The sequence below is a fragment of the Peromyscus eremicus genome, chromosome 4 (assembly GCF_949786415.1).
Source record: "Peromyscus eremicus chromosome 4, PerEre_H2_v1, whole genome shotgun sequence".
Lineage (NCBI taxonomy): Eukaryota > Metazoa > Chordata > Mammalia > Rodentia > Cricetidae > Peromyscus > Peromyscus eremicus.
In genome coordinates, this window is record NC_081419.1 from 140,022,751 (window position 1) to 140,039,852 (window position 17,102).

General features: G+C 53.5%; 1 protein-coding gene across 1 annotated transcript in view; it reads right to left on the reverse strand.

Annotated features, from left to right (window-relative positions):
• Positions 1–4,306: 4,306 nt before the first annotated feature.
• Prex1 (phosphatidylinositol-3,4,5-trisphosphate dependent Rac exchange factor 1) overlaps positions 4,307–17,102 on the reverse strand; it is a 162,933-nt gene continuing 150,137 nt past the window's right edge. The window contains exons 31-41 of the mRNA XM_059258980.1: positions 16,532–16,660; positions 15,138–15,179; positions 14,001–14,221; positions 12,297–12,396; positions 11,335–11,478; positions 11,124–11,238; positions 9,794–9,860; positions 8,345–8,517; positions 7,331–7,433; positions 7,057–7,124; positions 4,307–5,819 (exon numbers count right to left, since the gene is read on the reverse strand). Coding sequence (XP_059114963.1) covers positions 5,777–5,819; positions 7,057–7,124; positions 7,331–7,433; positions 8,345–8,517; positions 9,794–9,860; positions 11,124–11,238; positions 11,335–11,478; positions 12,297–12,396; positions 14,001–14,221; positions 15,138–15,179; positions 16,532–16,660 — 1,205 coding nt within the window. The 3' untranslated portion in view covers positions 4,307–5,776. The remainder of the gene's footprint in view (positions 5,820–7,056; positions 7,125–7,330; positions 7,434–8,344; positions 8,518–9,793; positions 9,861–11,123; positions 11,239–11,334; positions 11,479–12,296; positions 12,397–14,000; positions 14,222–15,137; positions 15,180–16,531; positions 16,661–17,102) is intronic.

Here is a 17,102-nt window from a genome sequence, read left to right on the forward strand (position 1 = left end):
TTGGGATTGTCTGCAGAGACTGTGCAAAGGCCTTGAACTGAGGGCAGAGTGGGGTTGGGACATGGGATTACAGGGGACAGTGTGCAGGGTATTGTGGGTGGAGTACTAAACTTCCACGTCGGTGAAGTCTCTAGGAGTTTCTGAGCATGCAAAGGTCGTGATGATGTAGTCACTGGCTCCACATAGGGGAACGGTGGGGCTGGAAGAACATGAGGATGTTCCATTGTTCTGGAATGTTCCAGGCAAGCCATGATGGTGACTGGCTGGGGGTTGGCAGCAGAGGTGGGAAGGAGTGGCCAGGTTATGGTCAGAGCAGGAGGGAAGGGGGCCTGGGAGAGAAAATGGGCTCCTCAGAAGCCTCCAGAGAGCAAAGAAACTTCCAGAATTTCCCCAGCACAGCATTTTATTGGTCAAAGCGGTTCAGTCTCCACCGGTCACTGGCGAAGGGGCAGGACTTTGTGACTGGCTTCTGTCTCTGGGTGAGGCCACTGCAGGACTTTGGGGGTCCCAGAGAAACTTAACTGTGGATGTGCAGACAGGCAAGATGGCAAGATGGGCCACTCTGGAAGGCACCATCCGTTTGGGGGGATGACCTCCCTCCCCTCATCTCAGTCCCTCTGGGAAATACTCTCACAGAGCCACAAAAAGGCAGTCTCTTAATTGATCCCAGATCCAATCAAGTTGATCCTAAGATTAAAAATCACTCACCATGGGAGGTGTGCAAGGCAGAGATCAAAATACAAAGCCTCCCCCCTCTCTTTTGTGATTTGAGACAGGATTTCTCTGTGTAGCCCTGGCTTTCCCAGAACATGCTTTGTAGACCAGGCTGGCCTTGAACTCAAAGAGATTGGCCTGCCTCTGCCTCCTGAGTGCTGGGATTAAAGGTGTTCGCTATCACACTGGGCAAAAAAAAAAAAAAAAGCCGCTTTCTTTTGCAAAGTGACCCACTCAATTCCTTCTTCCATTTTCCTCTCTGCTGGTTCTGGCTCAAGGGTTAAAGCCAGCTTCTGCCATGGCGTATCTGGAAGAGAGTCCATGAAACCCAGTGGTTTGAGTGCCTCCCACTTGTCATATGTAATGCCCCTGCCTCTGACTTGGAGCTGCACCAGGTACTTGTCAATGTGCCATTCAAGCTCATGTGACCATCTGTCCCTTGAGACAGCTGAGACCATTTTTTTTCCCTCTGTAGGGTGGGGCCTTGCAGGGGTGTAAGTGTCCTTCAAGCCACCGAGCAGCATGCCTGACACACAGTGTCTGCGTATGATCCTGAATGTCACAACTGGTCCTTCCAATTAGTTGGGGACAGTTGGGCTGACTAGACAGTGACAGTTTCTCTGAGAGACTGGCTGGGTCTCCCCTCACACGTAGAGGGCAGTGCAGAGAGACAGGGACATACTAAATCACATGCCACGTGGGGAATCTCTACCTTCAAGTCACTCCTGAACCCCCCTCCCCCCACTTCCCCAATGCTCGCCTCTAATACTGGAGCAGCCAGGGGACCCTGACTCAAGACAGCCTGGCCCACACCGCCACCTAGTGGCCACAGTTCTAAGTGATTCCAGCAGGAGGAGGGATTGGGGAAGACGGTAAATGTGTTAGCCGTCACATCCCTCTCAAGCACCTCTATAGTTGACAAAGATCCTTATGTTCTCATAGACACAGACAGAAGAAAGACAGAGGCCAAAGGAGAGAAGAGAACGGAAAACAGAATCATGCCCAAAGACCCGCCACAGGACAAAGAAAACCAGAAAAGGTGGGTAGAGGGTGTGTGTGTGTGTGTGTGTGTGTGTGTGTGTGTGTGTGTACAGAAAAAAAAAATAATGACAAAAAAAGAGAGACCCAAAGGGAAAAAATGTAGAGGAACCAGTGAAAAATGCTTATATGGAGGTCAGCCAGGCAGCAGGTCTCCTTGTCCAAACAATATCAGCCTCACCTTCAGGCTGGCGCTGTCCCCAACACAGGCACCCAAGGCCAGCTAGGCTCTGTGTCTGAGTCCCTAGGAGGGACCCACTAGGGAACTGTAACCCCGGGGCAGTCCACGCTTCTTGGTGCCCCCTGCTGGACAGGCTGGGCTCTACATGCCTTCAGAAAGTTACTTCAGGGCCAGGCTGTCCTGAGGGCAGTGTGGCATCTATATTGTTTAAAAATGGAAATCGAGCCTCTGAGAGAGGTGATGACATCCCTCCCAGCAAGCACAGGGGTTGCCAGTTCAGGGGGACGGGCAAGAGTGTTGACCTCTAAGGTCATAAGACAGGCCCTCCCAGCCTGCTGACAGCCCCACCAGACAGAAACGCAGGCAGCTGCACCCAGGCACGTCAGGTGTGCGATTTACGATCCCAGCTCTTCCCATCAGATACAGGAATGGATGTGACTGGCTCAAAGTCACAGACACTCTGCCTCTGGGCTCCCTGTCTCACTTCTGGGGACCTTCTGTCTGCAGATCCCGGGGCCGGATTCCTGTGTACACCTCAGACTCCCTGGCAACTCCAACTGCACACAAGTGACAACTGAGTGACTGTCCTGAAATCCAGGTGCCAGCTTCAAGTGATCCAGAAGATGCTACCGCATGGCCTGAAACCCTGCAGAAGCCCCTAGAGAGTTAAACACCATGGGGCCATTTGAAACTGGACCTGAGAAACAAGGTCACCTCTCAGCGGGACCCAGTGGCCTTCCGAGTAGACCAGGGACAGGTGCAGACTACGGGGGTGGGGGGTGGGGGTGGGGGAGGGTTCTCCAATGAGAAATGGACGGGGGAAACACCGTTTCCAATGTGTGGGAAGTGTAGAGAAGAGGAGGAAGGAAGGAAAAACAGAGGAAGGGGAAGGGGAGGAGGGGGCATTCAGGGCTGGCCAAGGTCAACTTCAGTCCAAGGAGCGACTGGCTTGGCTGGGCCTACAAATCCTGGTAACTCATGAAGACCCCCTCAGCCTAAGCAGATGAAATACCCACAAGCAGTGTGGGATCCACCTAGGCCCAGGCCTGTGTGCAGCAGGGATGTTCTGGTTGGCTTATGTGGACTCTGCTGTGATTGGCATGTTTGTGGCCAGCATGGATTCCAACTGCCTCACTGCAATTTTTTTAAAGATTTATGTGTATGAGTGTCTTGCCTGAAATGTACATCTGTGTACCACATGTGGGCCCGGTGTCCACAGAGGCCAAGAGGGTGTCAGATCCCCTAGAACTGGAGTTACAGATGGTTGTAAGCTGTCACATGGGTGCTCTGGAAGAGCAGTCGGTGCTCATATTGCTAAGCATTATATCCTTCTGGGGTCTTTGATGTAGTTGAAGACTAGATAGTTATAATTTTATAAAAGATAAATTAGACATGAAACTTTAGACTCACAAATATAGGATAGATGATAGAATATTTTCTTTAAACTTGCCAAATACAAATAGACTAGATATTAAACTAATTCTTGCTTAGTAACTGTTCTATTATATGTAATTTTACTATGTTAAAGTTAAAACCCTCCTTTTTGATTAGACAGAAAAGGGAAAGTGCTGTGGGATGCCTTTCTGTATGCTGTGACTATGTGTTGCTCCCATTGGATAATAAATAAAGTTGCATTGGCCTATGGCAGGGCAGGATGGAGCTAGGCGGGAGAATCCGAGAGAGACAATGAGAGGAGAAAGAAGATGTGGGGAGACACCAGCCTGCCACCCCAGGAGCAGCAAGATGCCAGCAGACCAGTAACGCCACAGCCACATGGCAACATATAGATGAATAGAAATGGGTTAAGTTATAAGAGATAGAGCTAGATAGCAAGAAGCCTGACCTATAGGCCATATAATTTACAATTAATATTAGGCCTCTGAGTGATTATTTTATAAGCAGCTGTGGGACCGCGGGGCCGGGTAGGATACAGGAACTTCTATCTACACTAAGCCATCTCTCCAGGCCATAAGTGAGGACCTTAACCTCCACTTTTGCTCAGATCCAATGTCTCAGACACTGGGACAGACAAAAAGTTTGTTGATACTCTGTGGACTTGCTCTGACCCATGGAAAACACCCATGACAGGGAAGGAAACATCTAGAAAAATACCAATTACATTTCTCTACTGTCGACAATGAACTCAAGAGCTCAGAACCCAAAGGAAGGTTGGGGTGCAATATAAAGCCGCTTATTTGTTGCACAGCAGCTGCCTTCGTTCCTCAGGAGGGAAGTGACGCACAGTGGTGCGCGTTGTTGGCTCAAGGCCGCTGACTTCCAGAATCCAATGGTCTTGGGTTGGTTGTCTGAGCTGGAACCCATCCACGCCACTCACCACCAAATAAGCAGACCACTCCTTATTTGTATTATATATTGACTTTTAATAATAATAAAAAAATCTATCATGAATTTAACGAAAAGAATCTGTACATTTAAAATAAGCCAGGCATGAAGCCCTGGCCCTCAGGGCCCTTTCTCATCCCCCTCAGCAGGGTTAACAGGGGGCCTTGGTTCTCTGGACAAACGAAACGCATCAACAAAGCTGACTCTGTAGCAAGAGAAAGGTAGCTCCTGGGGACCGAGGAGACCATACTCCCCAACCCAGCCTTACAGCCAGCCAGAGGTGACAGGATCCTCTCCTTCCTTCATGCTAGCGTTTCTCTCTAGATGTCCAGAAGTTGGGGAGCAGACAAACAGCCGAGGGGTCCCTATGTGCAGCCCCCTCTCCAGAAGGTAGACATCAGGTCCCTAACTCTGGTTCTCCAGGAAGTCCCAAATGCCCTGCTCTGAGGTGAAAACGATGACACAGCCCGGCCCTAAGCCAGCGCTCGGTCTGGCCACCTCTCCAACCCTGCTCCCGTCATCCAACTACGAAGCCCAACACGGGCCAGATGCTGGGGTGCTGAGGCGGGGGGAGGAGGCAGCGGACCCTGTGAGCCACATCTCACGACTTTAAGGTTTTAAAATGGAAATAACGTCTTAAAACTTTTTCAATAATTTAGTTTCTTTTGTTTGTTTGTTTTTTTTTTTTTTTTAGTAGAACTGAATAAAGTTGCTGATACTACTTTACATTGGTCCCATTAGGCAATATACTTTTTTCTGAAATTTAAAGTGTCAAAGACATAATCATAAAACTTAGGGGAAGGAGAAACTCTTGACAACACTAACAATAACGATAAGAAAAAAAACACAAAATATAAACCACAGAGTTGTTGCGCCATATAAATTAACATCAGAGCCAATCTGGTGCCCAGAGCTGGCAGCTCAAATTCCTACGGTGGTGGGTCGGGTTGGAAGCCAGGCTCTCAAGTGTCCACGGGGTGATGGCTGCTCAGCCCAGTGTCCTCTCCTGGCAGAGGCTAGGCTGTCCCAAGTCTGCTGAGCCGGTTAGTAAGGGGTAGGGGGTATGTCCAGAAGCTTCAGCCAGGACAGGAAACAGGCACCGTCTCCAGGAATGTGGACCTGGGAGGAGCCCCAGGTTCAAAGTGCAGCTTTGCCATCTGAGGAGCTGGGTCTGCAAGCCTCCAGCTACCGGACCCTGTGACCTTTCCCTTTGTAGGGGACTTGGGTGAGTGTAAGCGTCCAGGCCCCAGCTACATTCATGAGCTCTGGGGGCCCTAGCAGCCCTCAGGCTTTAGGCAGAAGTATGGAGAGCCTGCCAGCCCAGGGGTGATCAGCCAGTCCGGGGAGGGTATGTGCACAGAGGCTTGTCCTGGACGGTGACAGCAGGGTCAGCTGGTCTCGACACAGCTGTGGCAGAAGCCTCAGGTCACCTGTGGCCCCTCCGTGTCCTCTCACATCGCAGCTGCAGAGGCAGTGGCCGAGCAGGGGGGATGTCGGTATTCAGAGGTCTCCATCCACTGGAGGCTGGCAGAGGCGGTAGAGGCTGGCGGGTGGAGGCAGAGAGCATGAGGAAGGGCCGAGTGGCCGCCACATGTGGCTACTTACCCTTTATCTATTGGGACAAGTAATTCACACCCAGAAAAATACACAGAGTGATAGATAAGTACTGAAGCTGCCCTTGTCACCGTGTCCCCTTCTCAAAGACAGATACTGTCCCTCTAGAGCAGTGATTTACATTGTGATTCAGAGCAGTAACAAAATTACAGTTATGAAGTAGCAATGAAGATAATTTTATGGTTGGGGTCAGCACAGCATGAAGTATGTTACTGCAACATTAGGAAGGTTGAGAACTATTCTAGAGGCAGGCAAAGTGTTCCAAAATGTACTCGGATGCTTATAGGGTACAGACACAGGACAATAGCTCCAAGTTTCTCCCCATCTCACAGACTTGGGGCCTGTCTGCTTGTAGCCGGGATGGCCCCTTGGTTTGGAAGGGTTGCAGAAGAGGGACACAGGTATGCCTTCAGTGAAGGTGTGCTGGGCTTCAAGGAGAGGCAGCCGTGGACAGGGATGATTACAGGGGCAGGGAGGCCAGAGAGGAGGTCACTGTGGTGACTTGGACAATGACACAGTGGTGAAGAGTTAAATGTCTAGGGCTATGTTGTCTGTGTGGCCCCCAGCAAGATACTGAACATCTCTGGGCCTCTGCATGCTCGCCTGCTGATGGGGATTGGATTCACAAGAGGGTGGGCAGCTGAACAGGCCAGGTGCCATAAAAGCATGAAGATGAGCTGGGAGCGAGAAACCATAGCAGGCGAAAGGACATGAATGGGCCTCAGGGGAGACAAGAGGACACCAAGACCCTGATGAGGGACACACTGCGGTTCTGTGGGGCACTCTCACTAAGAGACACAGCCTGAGCCGCTATTTCAAAACAAGGAGATAGTCAGAACTCCTGGGCAGCCACTGGTGGCAGAGCTGGCAGGGACCGAAGAGCCACACCCCCTGGGGGGCCGCAGGAGCTGGCTGCTGAAGATGACTAGTCTGTGGCCACAGGACCGGCAGAGTCACCATGAGGGGTGGGGGAGGGAGCCCAGCAGTCGCTCGGAGGCTGGGTAGCAGGTTAGGCCATGGTTGTGGCCTTCTGAGTTACCACAGTGAGAAGCGGCCCAATGGAACAGTGGGGCTCTGTCTGGGGTGAGTCCCGGAGCCTTATGCCAAGCAGGCCTTGGCCTTCCTGGGAAGAGGATGGGGGCTGGAGAGGGTGGGTAGCCACTCACCGTGGTGCACCTTGAGGCATTGGGTCCTTGATTCGAAGGTTTTTGGCCAAAATCTCCACTCGGGGACCCTAGAAGGAAAACCGCTGTAAGGCCTGGGCCCTGTGGAGCTCAGGGCCCAGGGGGAGCAGGGACCTCGAGGGTGGGGTAAGAAATGTGAGCAGCTGAGACTGAGCAAGGTATCCGGGGCTGAAGAGGACCAGTCCCAAGATGAACCACATGCCACAGGGCTGAGCTCAGGATCCTTGGCCACAGTGCCCACTGGGGGCGGCCTTACCTGCTTGCGCATGATGTCTGTGGCCTGCATGACACACTTGGGCAGCAGCCCGTGACTCCGCGCCAGGATGGCTGCCTGTTCCAGGGACACACTCAGGGTGCTCCTGCAGTGGGTGAAGGAAGAGGTAAGATAATGACCACTTCCTGTCCACTACTTCCTGTCTGCCACTTCCTGTCCGCCACTGCGTCCCTTCCTCCCACTATATCCCCTAGTGCACAATGCCTCTCAGGGAGGTTCCTGGATCCTCCCATTCAGTCCCCCTGGTAGCCATCACCTCTCATCCCCTCAATGCATGCTACCCACACCCCCTAAGGCAGTATCACAAACCAGGGGCTTCCTGGAGCTTTCTACAAGAGCCCCAGGTAGAGGCTGCTATGAACACTTGACTGAGGGATGGCCCTGAGAGGCTCTCTTAGGGGGTCAGAGAGGAGACAGAGGTGTGTGCCTTATGTCTGCTCCTGAGACCTTTTGGATTTTCAATCTACTCCTCTATCCAGTCTCCCTGTGCCCTGTACCTCGGTTTCCCTAATTCTAACACATCAGGCTTCCCCTGAGACAGTGTGCCATCCCCTGCACTGTAAGACACTCAGCAGTGTCTCTAGCCTCCACCTGCTGTTTATCCCCCCTCCATTCCTCCCCACAGACAAAAGGACCACAAATGTCTCCAGACATTGCTGGTATCCCCAGAAGAGCAAAATCACGCCAGTTGAGAATTCTTGGATAGCTTCACACTGGCTTCATAGTTACAAGGAGCCAGCAGTTCCCCTCACAATGGCAAGATGCCCCACGCATGGTATCTCCCTTCTGAGTGGGCTAGAATCAGAACAGCGCACAACCCTCCCAGGCTCACTGACCTCAGCCACTACATTTCACCAACAGGTAAGCCGAGGCCCAGAATACGGGCACTGAAGCACCCAGATTTGAACCCAGCCCTCCCACCTCTGTGTGTGAGCCCCCAAATTCCCAGAGCTACCCAGCCCCCCTATGTCCCATCTGGCCTTGGCTCAGGCTCACCGCTGCATGCCGGTGCCACACACGGTGATCTGGCACGCCCCCAGGCGGTAGCAGAGCTCCGAGGAGATGGGGATGAGGCCGGCACCTAGGCTCCCAGCAGTTCCAGCTTTGGGGTGCACGAAGAACTTCATGAGACGATAGAGTTCATCCAGGGCATTGATGGGACGTATCAGCTGCAAGAGATGTCACCGGTGTCCAGGAAGTCCGCAGCCCCAAGACTTTCACTGGCCTTCCTGTCATCCTTGTAATCCAGCTGTTATACAGCTGTCTCCCCCATGTTGCTTTTGGAGCTCAAGAACCATCTGTAGCTCCCACTGCCCTTAAGTTGATGTTTAGCGTTTACTGTTTCAATTCTGACTTTCCAAGATGGCTCTTCCCCTGCCAAGTGTAGCCCCATCTAAGCCTAAGTGGGTAACCTCTTTTATGCTCCCTAAACCTGTCACAACTAGCTCAAGTGGCCTCTCCAGAGGACAAGCCTTTCCTTATGCCCAGCCTTCCTCAACCATGTGCATTAGGATGCTCTGGTCTGGAGCCAACAGACTACAAAATCCCCACACTCCTCGGAGCTCACAGCTTGAGCCCTAAGACCAGTTCCTCATAATCTCTTCCAAGTTCAAGGCCTGCCTGGGCCTGGGGAACCAGGCCAGAGAGATGCATTGTGGGTGAGAGGCAGAAACCACTCAGGCCTACCATGATGCAATGGAACTGACCCTCGGCTAGATCTCGGACCATTCCAGTTCTCTACTGGCTTCTCTGTACGGAAGCCTCTATTTTATTATTTATTTATTGTTGTCCTCAGACGGAGGACCGACGAGGTGCTAAACTGAAGAACAGACATGACACTCGCTCTTCCCCAAAAGGCCAAGAAGTGACAAAGCCTCCCGTTTTAATGGAGAATTTTTGATTTCTAAATGCCTGGCAACAACCTGAAGCAAAAGGAATACTGTGTGAATTCACATTGGCCTGACAGTCAACACGCTGATCCTTAGGGGTCTCAGCTCAAGAACTATGACAAAGGGCTCACGAGAGAGCCCCCAAGCAAGAGGCCAGCAAGAGCATGTCACCCAAGGAAGTCCTAGGACAGGGTTCTCAACCTTCCTAACGCTGCAGCGACCCTTTAATACAGTTCTTCGTGCTGTGCTGACCCCAACCATACAATCATTTTCATTGCTATTTCATAACTGTCATTTTGCTACTGTTATGAATCAGAATGTAAATATCTTTAGGTCTTTAGGTAACCCCTGTGAAAGGATCATTAGACCCCAAAGGGGTTGTGACCCACAGGTTGAGAACCTCTGTCCTGGGCGATGAAGGCAAGCTGGTAGGTGCTGTGGGGTTTTGGGGGTGGGGGGGCTTCTGAGTCTGATTCTGTTCAGGGCTGACTCAGCCTGGAGAGACCCTGCCCCGAGTGTCCGCACCCTGCCCAAGCTTCTAGGAACAGCAGCATACCTGGTCAATCTTCACAGCTGTGGTGCCGGCATCTGTGGGGAGGTTGGACCGTTCCAGGTAGAATGCCCTGAAGGAAACAGACAGGGCAAAGGATCACATGTGGGCGCACGCGCACACTCTGGCCATGCCCCAGCCCGGGGTCCCAGCCCTACGGCTACAGCCCTGCGTCCTCCCTGGACTCTCAGAAGGAAGTCACCGAGTGACTGCGAGCTGTATGTACCAACTGTCACCTCTAGTTGGAAGCAAGAAAGGGTCTCTGGCTTCAAGGCCACCTGTGCCTGACTGCCCTGGACAACATCCCATCCCCATTCCTGCTTTCCCCTTTCTGAACATCTTCAACTGGCACAAAACTGCTCTGGGTTTACAAGCTTGTGTTTTTTCTCTCCCTCCAAATCCTTCTAGATGGGCCAACCAGAAAGCACCAGCCCTTTTAACCAGAGTCCTTGTCATCTGCCACACACAGCAAAAAAGCCACAAAGGATTTAGGAAGAAACTGTCTTGGCTGTGTATGAATAAAACTTTATTTATACACAAGGGATGGGCTGGATTTGGCAGCCCAGCCTTGACAGAACACATGTTCACAAAGAACTGGACCGATTTCTGAGTGCCAGAGCAGTGCAGGGCCCACAGAAAGTCTCCATGGACACTCTGAGCAAAGGATGGCTAATCAGACAGACACAGGACAGACAGATGGCAGCAACAATTAAGGTATAAATTGTGCCTGGGTCTTATTGCCTAGTGAATGCACAGAAGCTTCATTTTCCAATTTGCAAATGGTCATAGGGGACCTGGGAAGAGAGTGTCCCCTCCAGGGAAACCCAGGTCCCCCATTTCCTGCTCCTTGATATTGCAGAGAGGGCTGAGACAGACCTCAAGAAGGGCCATGGTTGGGAGTCTGGTACGGGGTCTGGTGAAGGTGAGATTGTGGGTGTGTTGGAGTGTAGTTGTGGGAGTGGCTGTAGGTGACTGGAGTCAGATCTTAGCTGCTTTCCTGGACAAAGTTCTGTCTCCTGCCCTCTCTACTTCTCTCTGGAAGTTTTACTCAGAGTAGGACCCAGTGCTAGGAGCCCAAGGATCCCAGCAACCCTTCCTGCACAGGGAGGAATAGGCCAGAGACTAGGCTCATCTGCCTGTGTGACCTGAGGCAGGATGCATGGGCCTCAGCATACTCAGTTGTACAATGGGTTAGCAGTGGCCTCTGTGCAGTGCTGTTGTACCAGAGGGGGTTGGCCTTGCCCATGGCTTTGCAGGATGTGTCCTCATCCTGCAGACTCCCTCCCCAGGCCTCCCCCACCCCACCCCCCACCCCCCGCCGGCCTGCAGCAGCTACCTGAGCTTTCTGTAGTACTGCTGCACCTTCTCCAGGGACTGCGCGTTGATCTCCTGCTGCAGCTCTTCTGCAGCCTGACTGCCGGGGGGCGGCGGCCCTTCCACATTCTCCAGAGCTATAAGGGGAGGCAAGAGAGGGTGGGTGCTGGGCCCTAGGGTGCTCAGTGGCCTTGCCTGCCTCCCTCACCAGGTCCCCCAGCCTGGCTGCTCACCTTTTGTGAAGAGCACAGTGTGCAGCCTGAGGCTAGCCCCGCCCTCCAAGCGAGAGGGCAGCCTGGAGAAGTGGAAGCCATCGAGGTAGAAGACGACCTTCAGCGCCTGCCTGCTGCCCTCGATGTGATAGAAGACGTTGGTGTCTGTGGAGGGTGGGGCAAAGCAGGCTGGCTCACTAGAGGCCAGAGGGGAGCCTGGGCAGAGCTGCACCAGAGCAGCACAGGCCTTCTTCCTCAGGGGCCAGAGTGGCACTCGAGAGGGCTAACCTTATACCTCTAGCGCTCTTGACTCATAGGGGTAGCCTTAGACCCTCCTGTCTTCCCAGCCTCAGGGTGGCATGTTGGGACTTCTGTGTTTCCACAGAATGACATCTGAGGCCTCCTTACCCCAACATCCCAGAGAGGCAGCCTCAATCTCCCCCACCATGCTTAGCTTTGAGCAGCCCCACATGGCCTCCAGATCAGCCTGTGATGGCCACCCCCTTCACCTGTTTCCATAGTCCCTGGTTCCCCACTGATTTCCTCTTGGCCCTGACACTGACTCTGTCCCAGGGCTGCAGTGTCTTGAGCCTCCCCAACCCTGTCCTGTGACTCCCTTGCCTGGCAGCTCAGAGCTCCTCTACCTGGCAAAAGCTGTTCAAAAATGGGTCCTGTAGGTTATCAGCAGCGTGACTCAGAGCTATGCAGGCATCACCAATCAATCACCACTTCTCCCTGAGACCAGCCTCCAAGTCAACTAAAGACTTCCCAAGGTATTTTGTTGTGGCAACAGGAAAAGCAGCTAATACACCCCTCCTTTTCCATGTGCTCCCCAAAGGCTGACTCTGAGACGCACGTGAGGTTTGAAACACTGGAAACTGGTCAACTTGAGCTGCTAGCCCGGCAGCAGGGGAGCAGCAGGGGAGAACCAGGGTAGCTCTGAGCAGCCTGACTCTCAGGGCAGGAAGGGAGAGCTCACTCACTGGCCACAGACGTCTCATCCAGCTGCTTAAAGGAGAAGGTGACATTGTCCAGCTCTGACAGAGTCACCCAGATGTCCTCCAGCATGGTCCGTTCCTCCTTCTGCAGGGAGAGGGTATGGTGAGGACTCAGATGCCACCCTGTCCTGGACCTCCATGGAGATGCCATGCTTCTCACCTATGAGGCTAGCTGGGCTGTAGATGTCCTGAGTGTGACTCTGCATGTGGCATCCATCCCACCGCCTGTCTTGTGCCTCATCTGGGTCAGAACTCATCTCTGCTCTGATTCGCTGTGTGGCCCCAGTAAAGCCACACCAAGCACCATCTGAAACCCAGCTAACTCCATGAACATCTGCACTTCCTTTCTTGACCTCCCAGACCTGCTCTGCCCACCTTCCTCAAGGCTTGCCGTATCCTGATCCCCTAACTCCACCCACAGCATGACCAGGCCTGACAGGCCAGCCACCAGGCCACAGTCTGCCTCCCTCCAGCCTCCCAGCCAACACCCTCTTCCGGTCACTTCTCAGCAGGCCACACCAGAAGGATTCCTTCTCCATCCAGCTCCCTCCCCCACCCCACAGTCACACGCGCTTCCTTTGAGAACTTAGCCCAGGCTACCTAAGTGCCTGCCCTGCAGCTTCTGAACCGCCTTTACCTGCAGACCACCCAACCAGCCTTGCTTCCCAGCCCCTGCCTGCTCCCTCTGGCCACACAGGCCCCTGCCTGCTCCCTCTGGCCACACAGGCCCCTGCCTGCTCCCTCTGGCCACACAGGCCCCTGCTCAGGGCCTTTGCACATGCTGTTCCTTCCGAGTGTTCTTCCTCAGACCATCATTCTGACTGGCAGAGGCCACAGCTCAAAAGCTGCTTCCCCAGAAAGTCTGGCTTTGACCATTCCCTCCAGGGAAACTCCCAAGGCCTTCTGGCTTTTCCGAGTTCCCTCTCTGCTTGATGTCTTCCCCTCCTCTCAGTCTACTGCTAGGAAGTGAGCTCAGTGCTGGTGAGATCGTCGAATGAGCTGGGTCTCCTGTTCCATCCTGAGAGGAGTTTAGTGAGGGCTGGTATGGGGTGAGGGTCAGGGGCGCTTTCTGGGCAGATCTGGAGACCAGAGGCAGTGCTCATCAGTGGCCAGCAAGGGGCGATCCAAGGCTGCACTGCCCATGGCCGCCTGTGGCAGTCTCTGGGGCCACTTGTACTGGAGCTGCTGTGGGGTGCTAACCAGCACCTCTGCCCACTACGCCTGTACTAGACGCAGGTAATATCCCCACTCTGGACTCCTCAGCTGTCACAAGGCCTGCTTGTGGCTCAGAGCCATAGGTTTGTGCCATTTCTTTTTCTTGTCTGTCTGCCTCCCTTCCTCAGGACACCACAGAGCAGTGGTTCTCACCCTTCCAAATGCAGTTCTTCGTGTGGTGGTGACCCCCTAGTCATAAAACTATTTTCGCGGCTACTTCATAACTGTAATTTTGCTACTGTTATGATTCGTAATGTAAATATTTTTGGAGACAGAAATTTGTTGGGGGTCGCAGCCCACAGGTTGAGAACCACTGCCACAGAGCACAGGGACTATTGCTCACCCACAAACTCCCAACTCTAACAGTAAATGCTCAGCAAACCACTACCACAAGAGCCCCTGGATAAACAGGAGCTGAGAGCGCCCTCAATAGTGTACCTCCCGTGCTGCCTGCCACGCACCCCGGCCACTTACCACGGTGGCTGGTGCCAGCAGAGACTGCCAGTGCAGCAGGACTCCGGTGGCCGCCACCTGCTCCAGCCACTTGCGGCTGGCGTCCCGGCTGCTCTCCTCATACTCGCCGTTGTTGTTGTATCGGTAGTCGAGGGCGGCCAGGAGCTGCTCCGAGAAGGTGCACACAGCGGCCACCAGGGCCTGGCAGAAGACAGCGTCCCGGCGCAGCTGCAGCTCTGTGTCTGCGGGAGACACAGGCGCCTCTGGGTGAACGGTCCTGTGCCTGCAGCACCTCCAACCTCAACCCCGACACTCAGGACCTGCCACACCCACAAGCGGCCGGTGGAGAATTTTGAATGCACAATTCAGACACCAAAAGCCAGTTTCCCAAAAATAAATTCTTCAAAAGCAGACAGACTGACTCCGAATCTCACTGTCCCACTGCCCAATTATCTGCTCCCTGAAGAAACAAACGTGTGGTCCTTCCCAAGGCCGTGTCCAAACCCTGCCCCATCTGTCCTTCCACAAGCCACAGGCCCTCTCAGCCTTGGCCACACGAACACTAGCAGTGCTAAGCTGCACATTCAAGACCAGTCCTACGAATGCTCTCCCCGTGCCTCACCTCCCAGGCCCTGCCCTCAACTGGCATGACAGATGGATGGAGATCCTGGGCAATACCAAGCAGTTGGTCACTTGGGTGAGAAAAGGCATATATGGGACATGGACACACACACACACACACACACACACACACACACACACACACACGCCCGTGCCTCCTGCAGCCCCATCCTCCACTCTTCCAGGGCTAGGCTCTACTGACTAAGGGCCTACCTTTCTCACCCTCTGTCCTTTGCCCAGTATCCCTGTCAACACCCATCAGGCCTAGTATGGAGCACTGCTCCTAGTATGGAGCACTGCTCCTAGTATGGAGCACTGAACAGGACTCCTGCTCTCAGGACCTGAGACTAGTCTCCTGCCTGGTCCCAGAGGAAGAGGTGAGGTTCAAGTAGTTCTTGGTGAGGCTGGGAGCAAAGGCTGCCTCCCAGTGCAGGTGCTGAGGGGCTCCAGTGAGACACTGTTGGCCAGCAGAAGGACATTTCCTAGTCTGTGGCCCCCACGGCAACTCCCAGGGGCCCCGTCAGAGCCCGTTCTTACCTGTGCACTTCAGCAGAGCCAGAAGCAGCTGGTTCTTTCCATCTGGAAGGGGGAAGGAGAGAGGAGGAGGCTGAGCAGGGACAGCAGAGGCGGTGGTGGGTCAATGACTGCAGTGCAGGGGCTCTGGCCCCTCACAGATGCCGTGGTGCTTGAGCTGTGCTCGGGAGTAATGATGCATGCTGGGTAAGTTCCAGAGCCCCTGGACATCAGAGATGGAGCCCCTACTGCAGGCCTTATCTGTCCCTGTATCCCCATCACAGAGGTAAAGCCAACAGTGTTGTCTCTTGAGTCAGAGACCCTGCCCTCCAATGTGTCCACATGTTGCAGAGGCACAGGCACACATGTGGTCTCACGGGTAGACAGCCAAGTGCACAGCTGCATGCACTTGTGCATGCACCCAGGTGCAGCCCTGCCCTGCATGGAGAAGGCTCACTTCTGCCTGAGAGGTGTCAAGCACATAGCCACTATCCTTCACATTCTCTCGGGTCCAAAAATCCTCCAAGAAAATCTGAATGGCCTCTAGACCTAGCTACTGAGATACTCTTCCCTAGTGAGATGCAGGGGATGTGCTCTGGCAAGGTGTGGGGACAGCATGAGCAGGAATAAGCCACTCAGTGAGGACATGGCTGTGTCAGGTGGTGTCCCAGGTACCTGACTGATGTAACTGACTCATTTGTCCTCACAGCATCACGTGACAGAGGGAGTGTTGTGAGCCTGCAGCATTCACTAAGGAAAATGAAGGCCCAGAGAAGTCAAGGAAGGCACAGAAGTCACACAGCCAAATGGCTAAGAAAGGATTCCTTGCTAGTAGGCAGATCCCAGACTCATACTTCTGTTTAGAAACCAGAATGGCTTGGCTTGAGACAGCCATGCCTTTGCGGTTCCTTTGTCCTGTTCCTGTTGCCCCGGCCTGGGTCCTTCTAGCCTGGGAGTCCCTGACTCAGGTGCCCAAAGGCTCAAATAGAGATATCTCAAATTGAGGTATGTGGGGTAGACATGAGTATAAGTACCTAATGTCCTCACTCCAGTGTGGCTACAGAGCAGCTGGCTGCTAAGGTGTCAGGAAATGGCATTTTCCTGTATCACTGACAACTCAGACCAGTGAGATCTAGTCTGTGGCCTCCATGACAAATAAGGATCCAGCTTTGAAAGCTGAGAAGGGATGAGTCCCCCAGGCCAGCCCCTGACTGCAAGAAGCCTCAGCACACGTGGCCCCATTCCCAGGGCTCCTCCAGCCACACAGACAGGACATTCACTAGAAATGGCTCTGCTGCTCTGTCCCTCCCCAGACATGAAGACAGGGCCACATGGATAGGCCCATTTCTAGACAACAACACGGTCTCCATCAGAAATCAAAGGCCACCAACATGTGTGACATCCTCCCCACCCCTGACCTTCCACATATCGCTGGATGTTGTCCACCAGGGTCTTGATGGAGCTGGGCAGGTTCCAAGGGTCCTCCTGGATGCTGATCTGGATCAAGTTCCGCCCACGGACCGTGCACTCTTCTTTTTGCTTGAACTCTGGGACAACAAAGTGACATGAAGGTGTGAGGTCAGGAGAGGGATGGAGGCAGCTCTGAAGAATGGCGGCCCAAAGGCCTGTGACCCATGACCAGATTACAAAACTCACTACCATAGATCAAGAAAACCGACAGGAGCCGGGCGGTGGTGGCGCACGCCTTTAATCCCAGCACTCGGGAGGCAGAGCCAGGCGGATCTCTGTGAGTTCGAGGCCAGTCTGGGCTACCAAGTGAGTTCCAGGAAAGGCGCAAAGCTACACAGAGAAACCCTGTCTCGAAAAACCAAAAAAAAAAAAGAAAACCGACAGGACTCATGGTCTTAGCTGGTTGTAGAGGGCAAAATTACGGTAAGCATCACAAACTGCATCTGCGACAGACACTGTTAATCGGTCTCGGCACTCCCTCTTTCTAGTCCCCCCACAGCTACAACTAACCCAGTACAG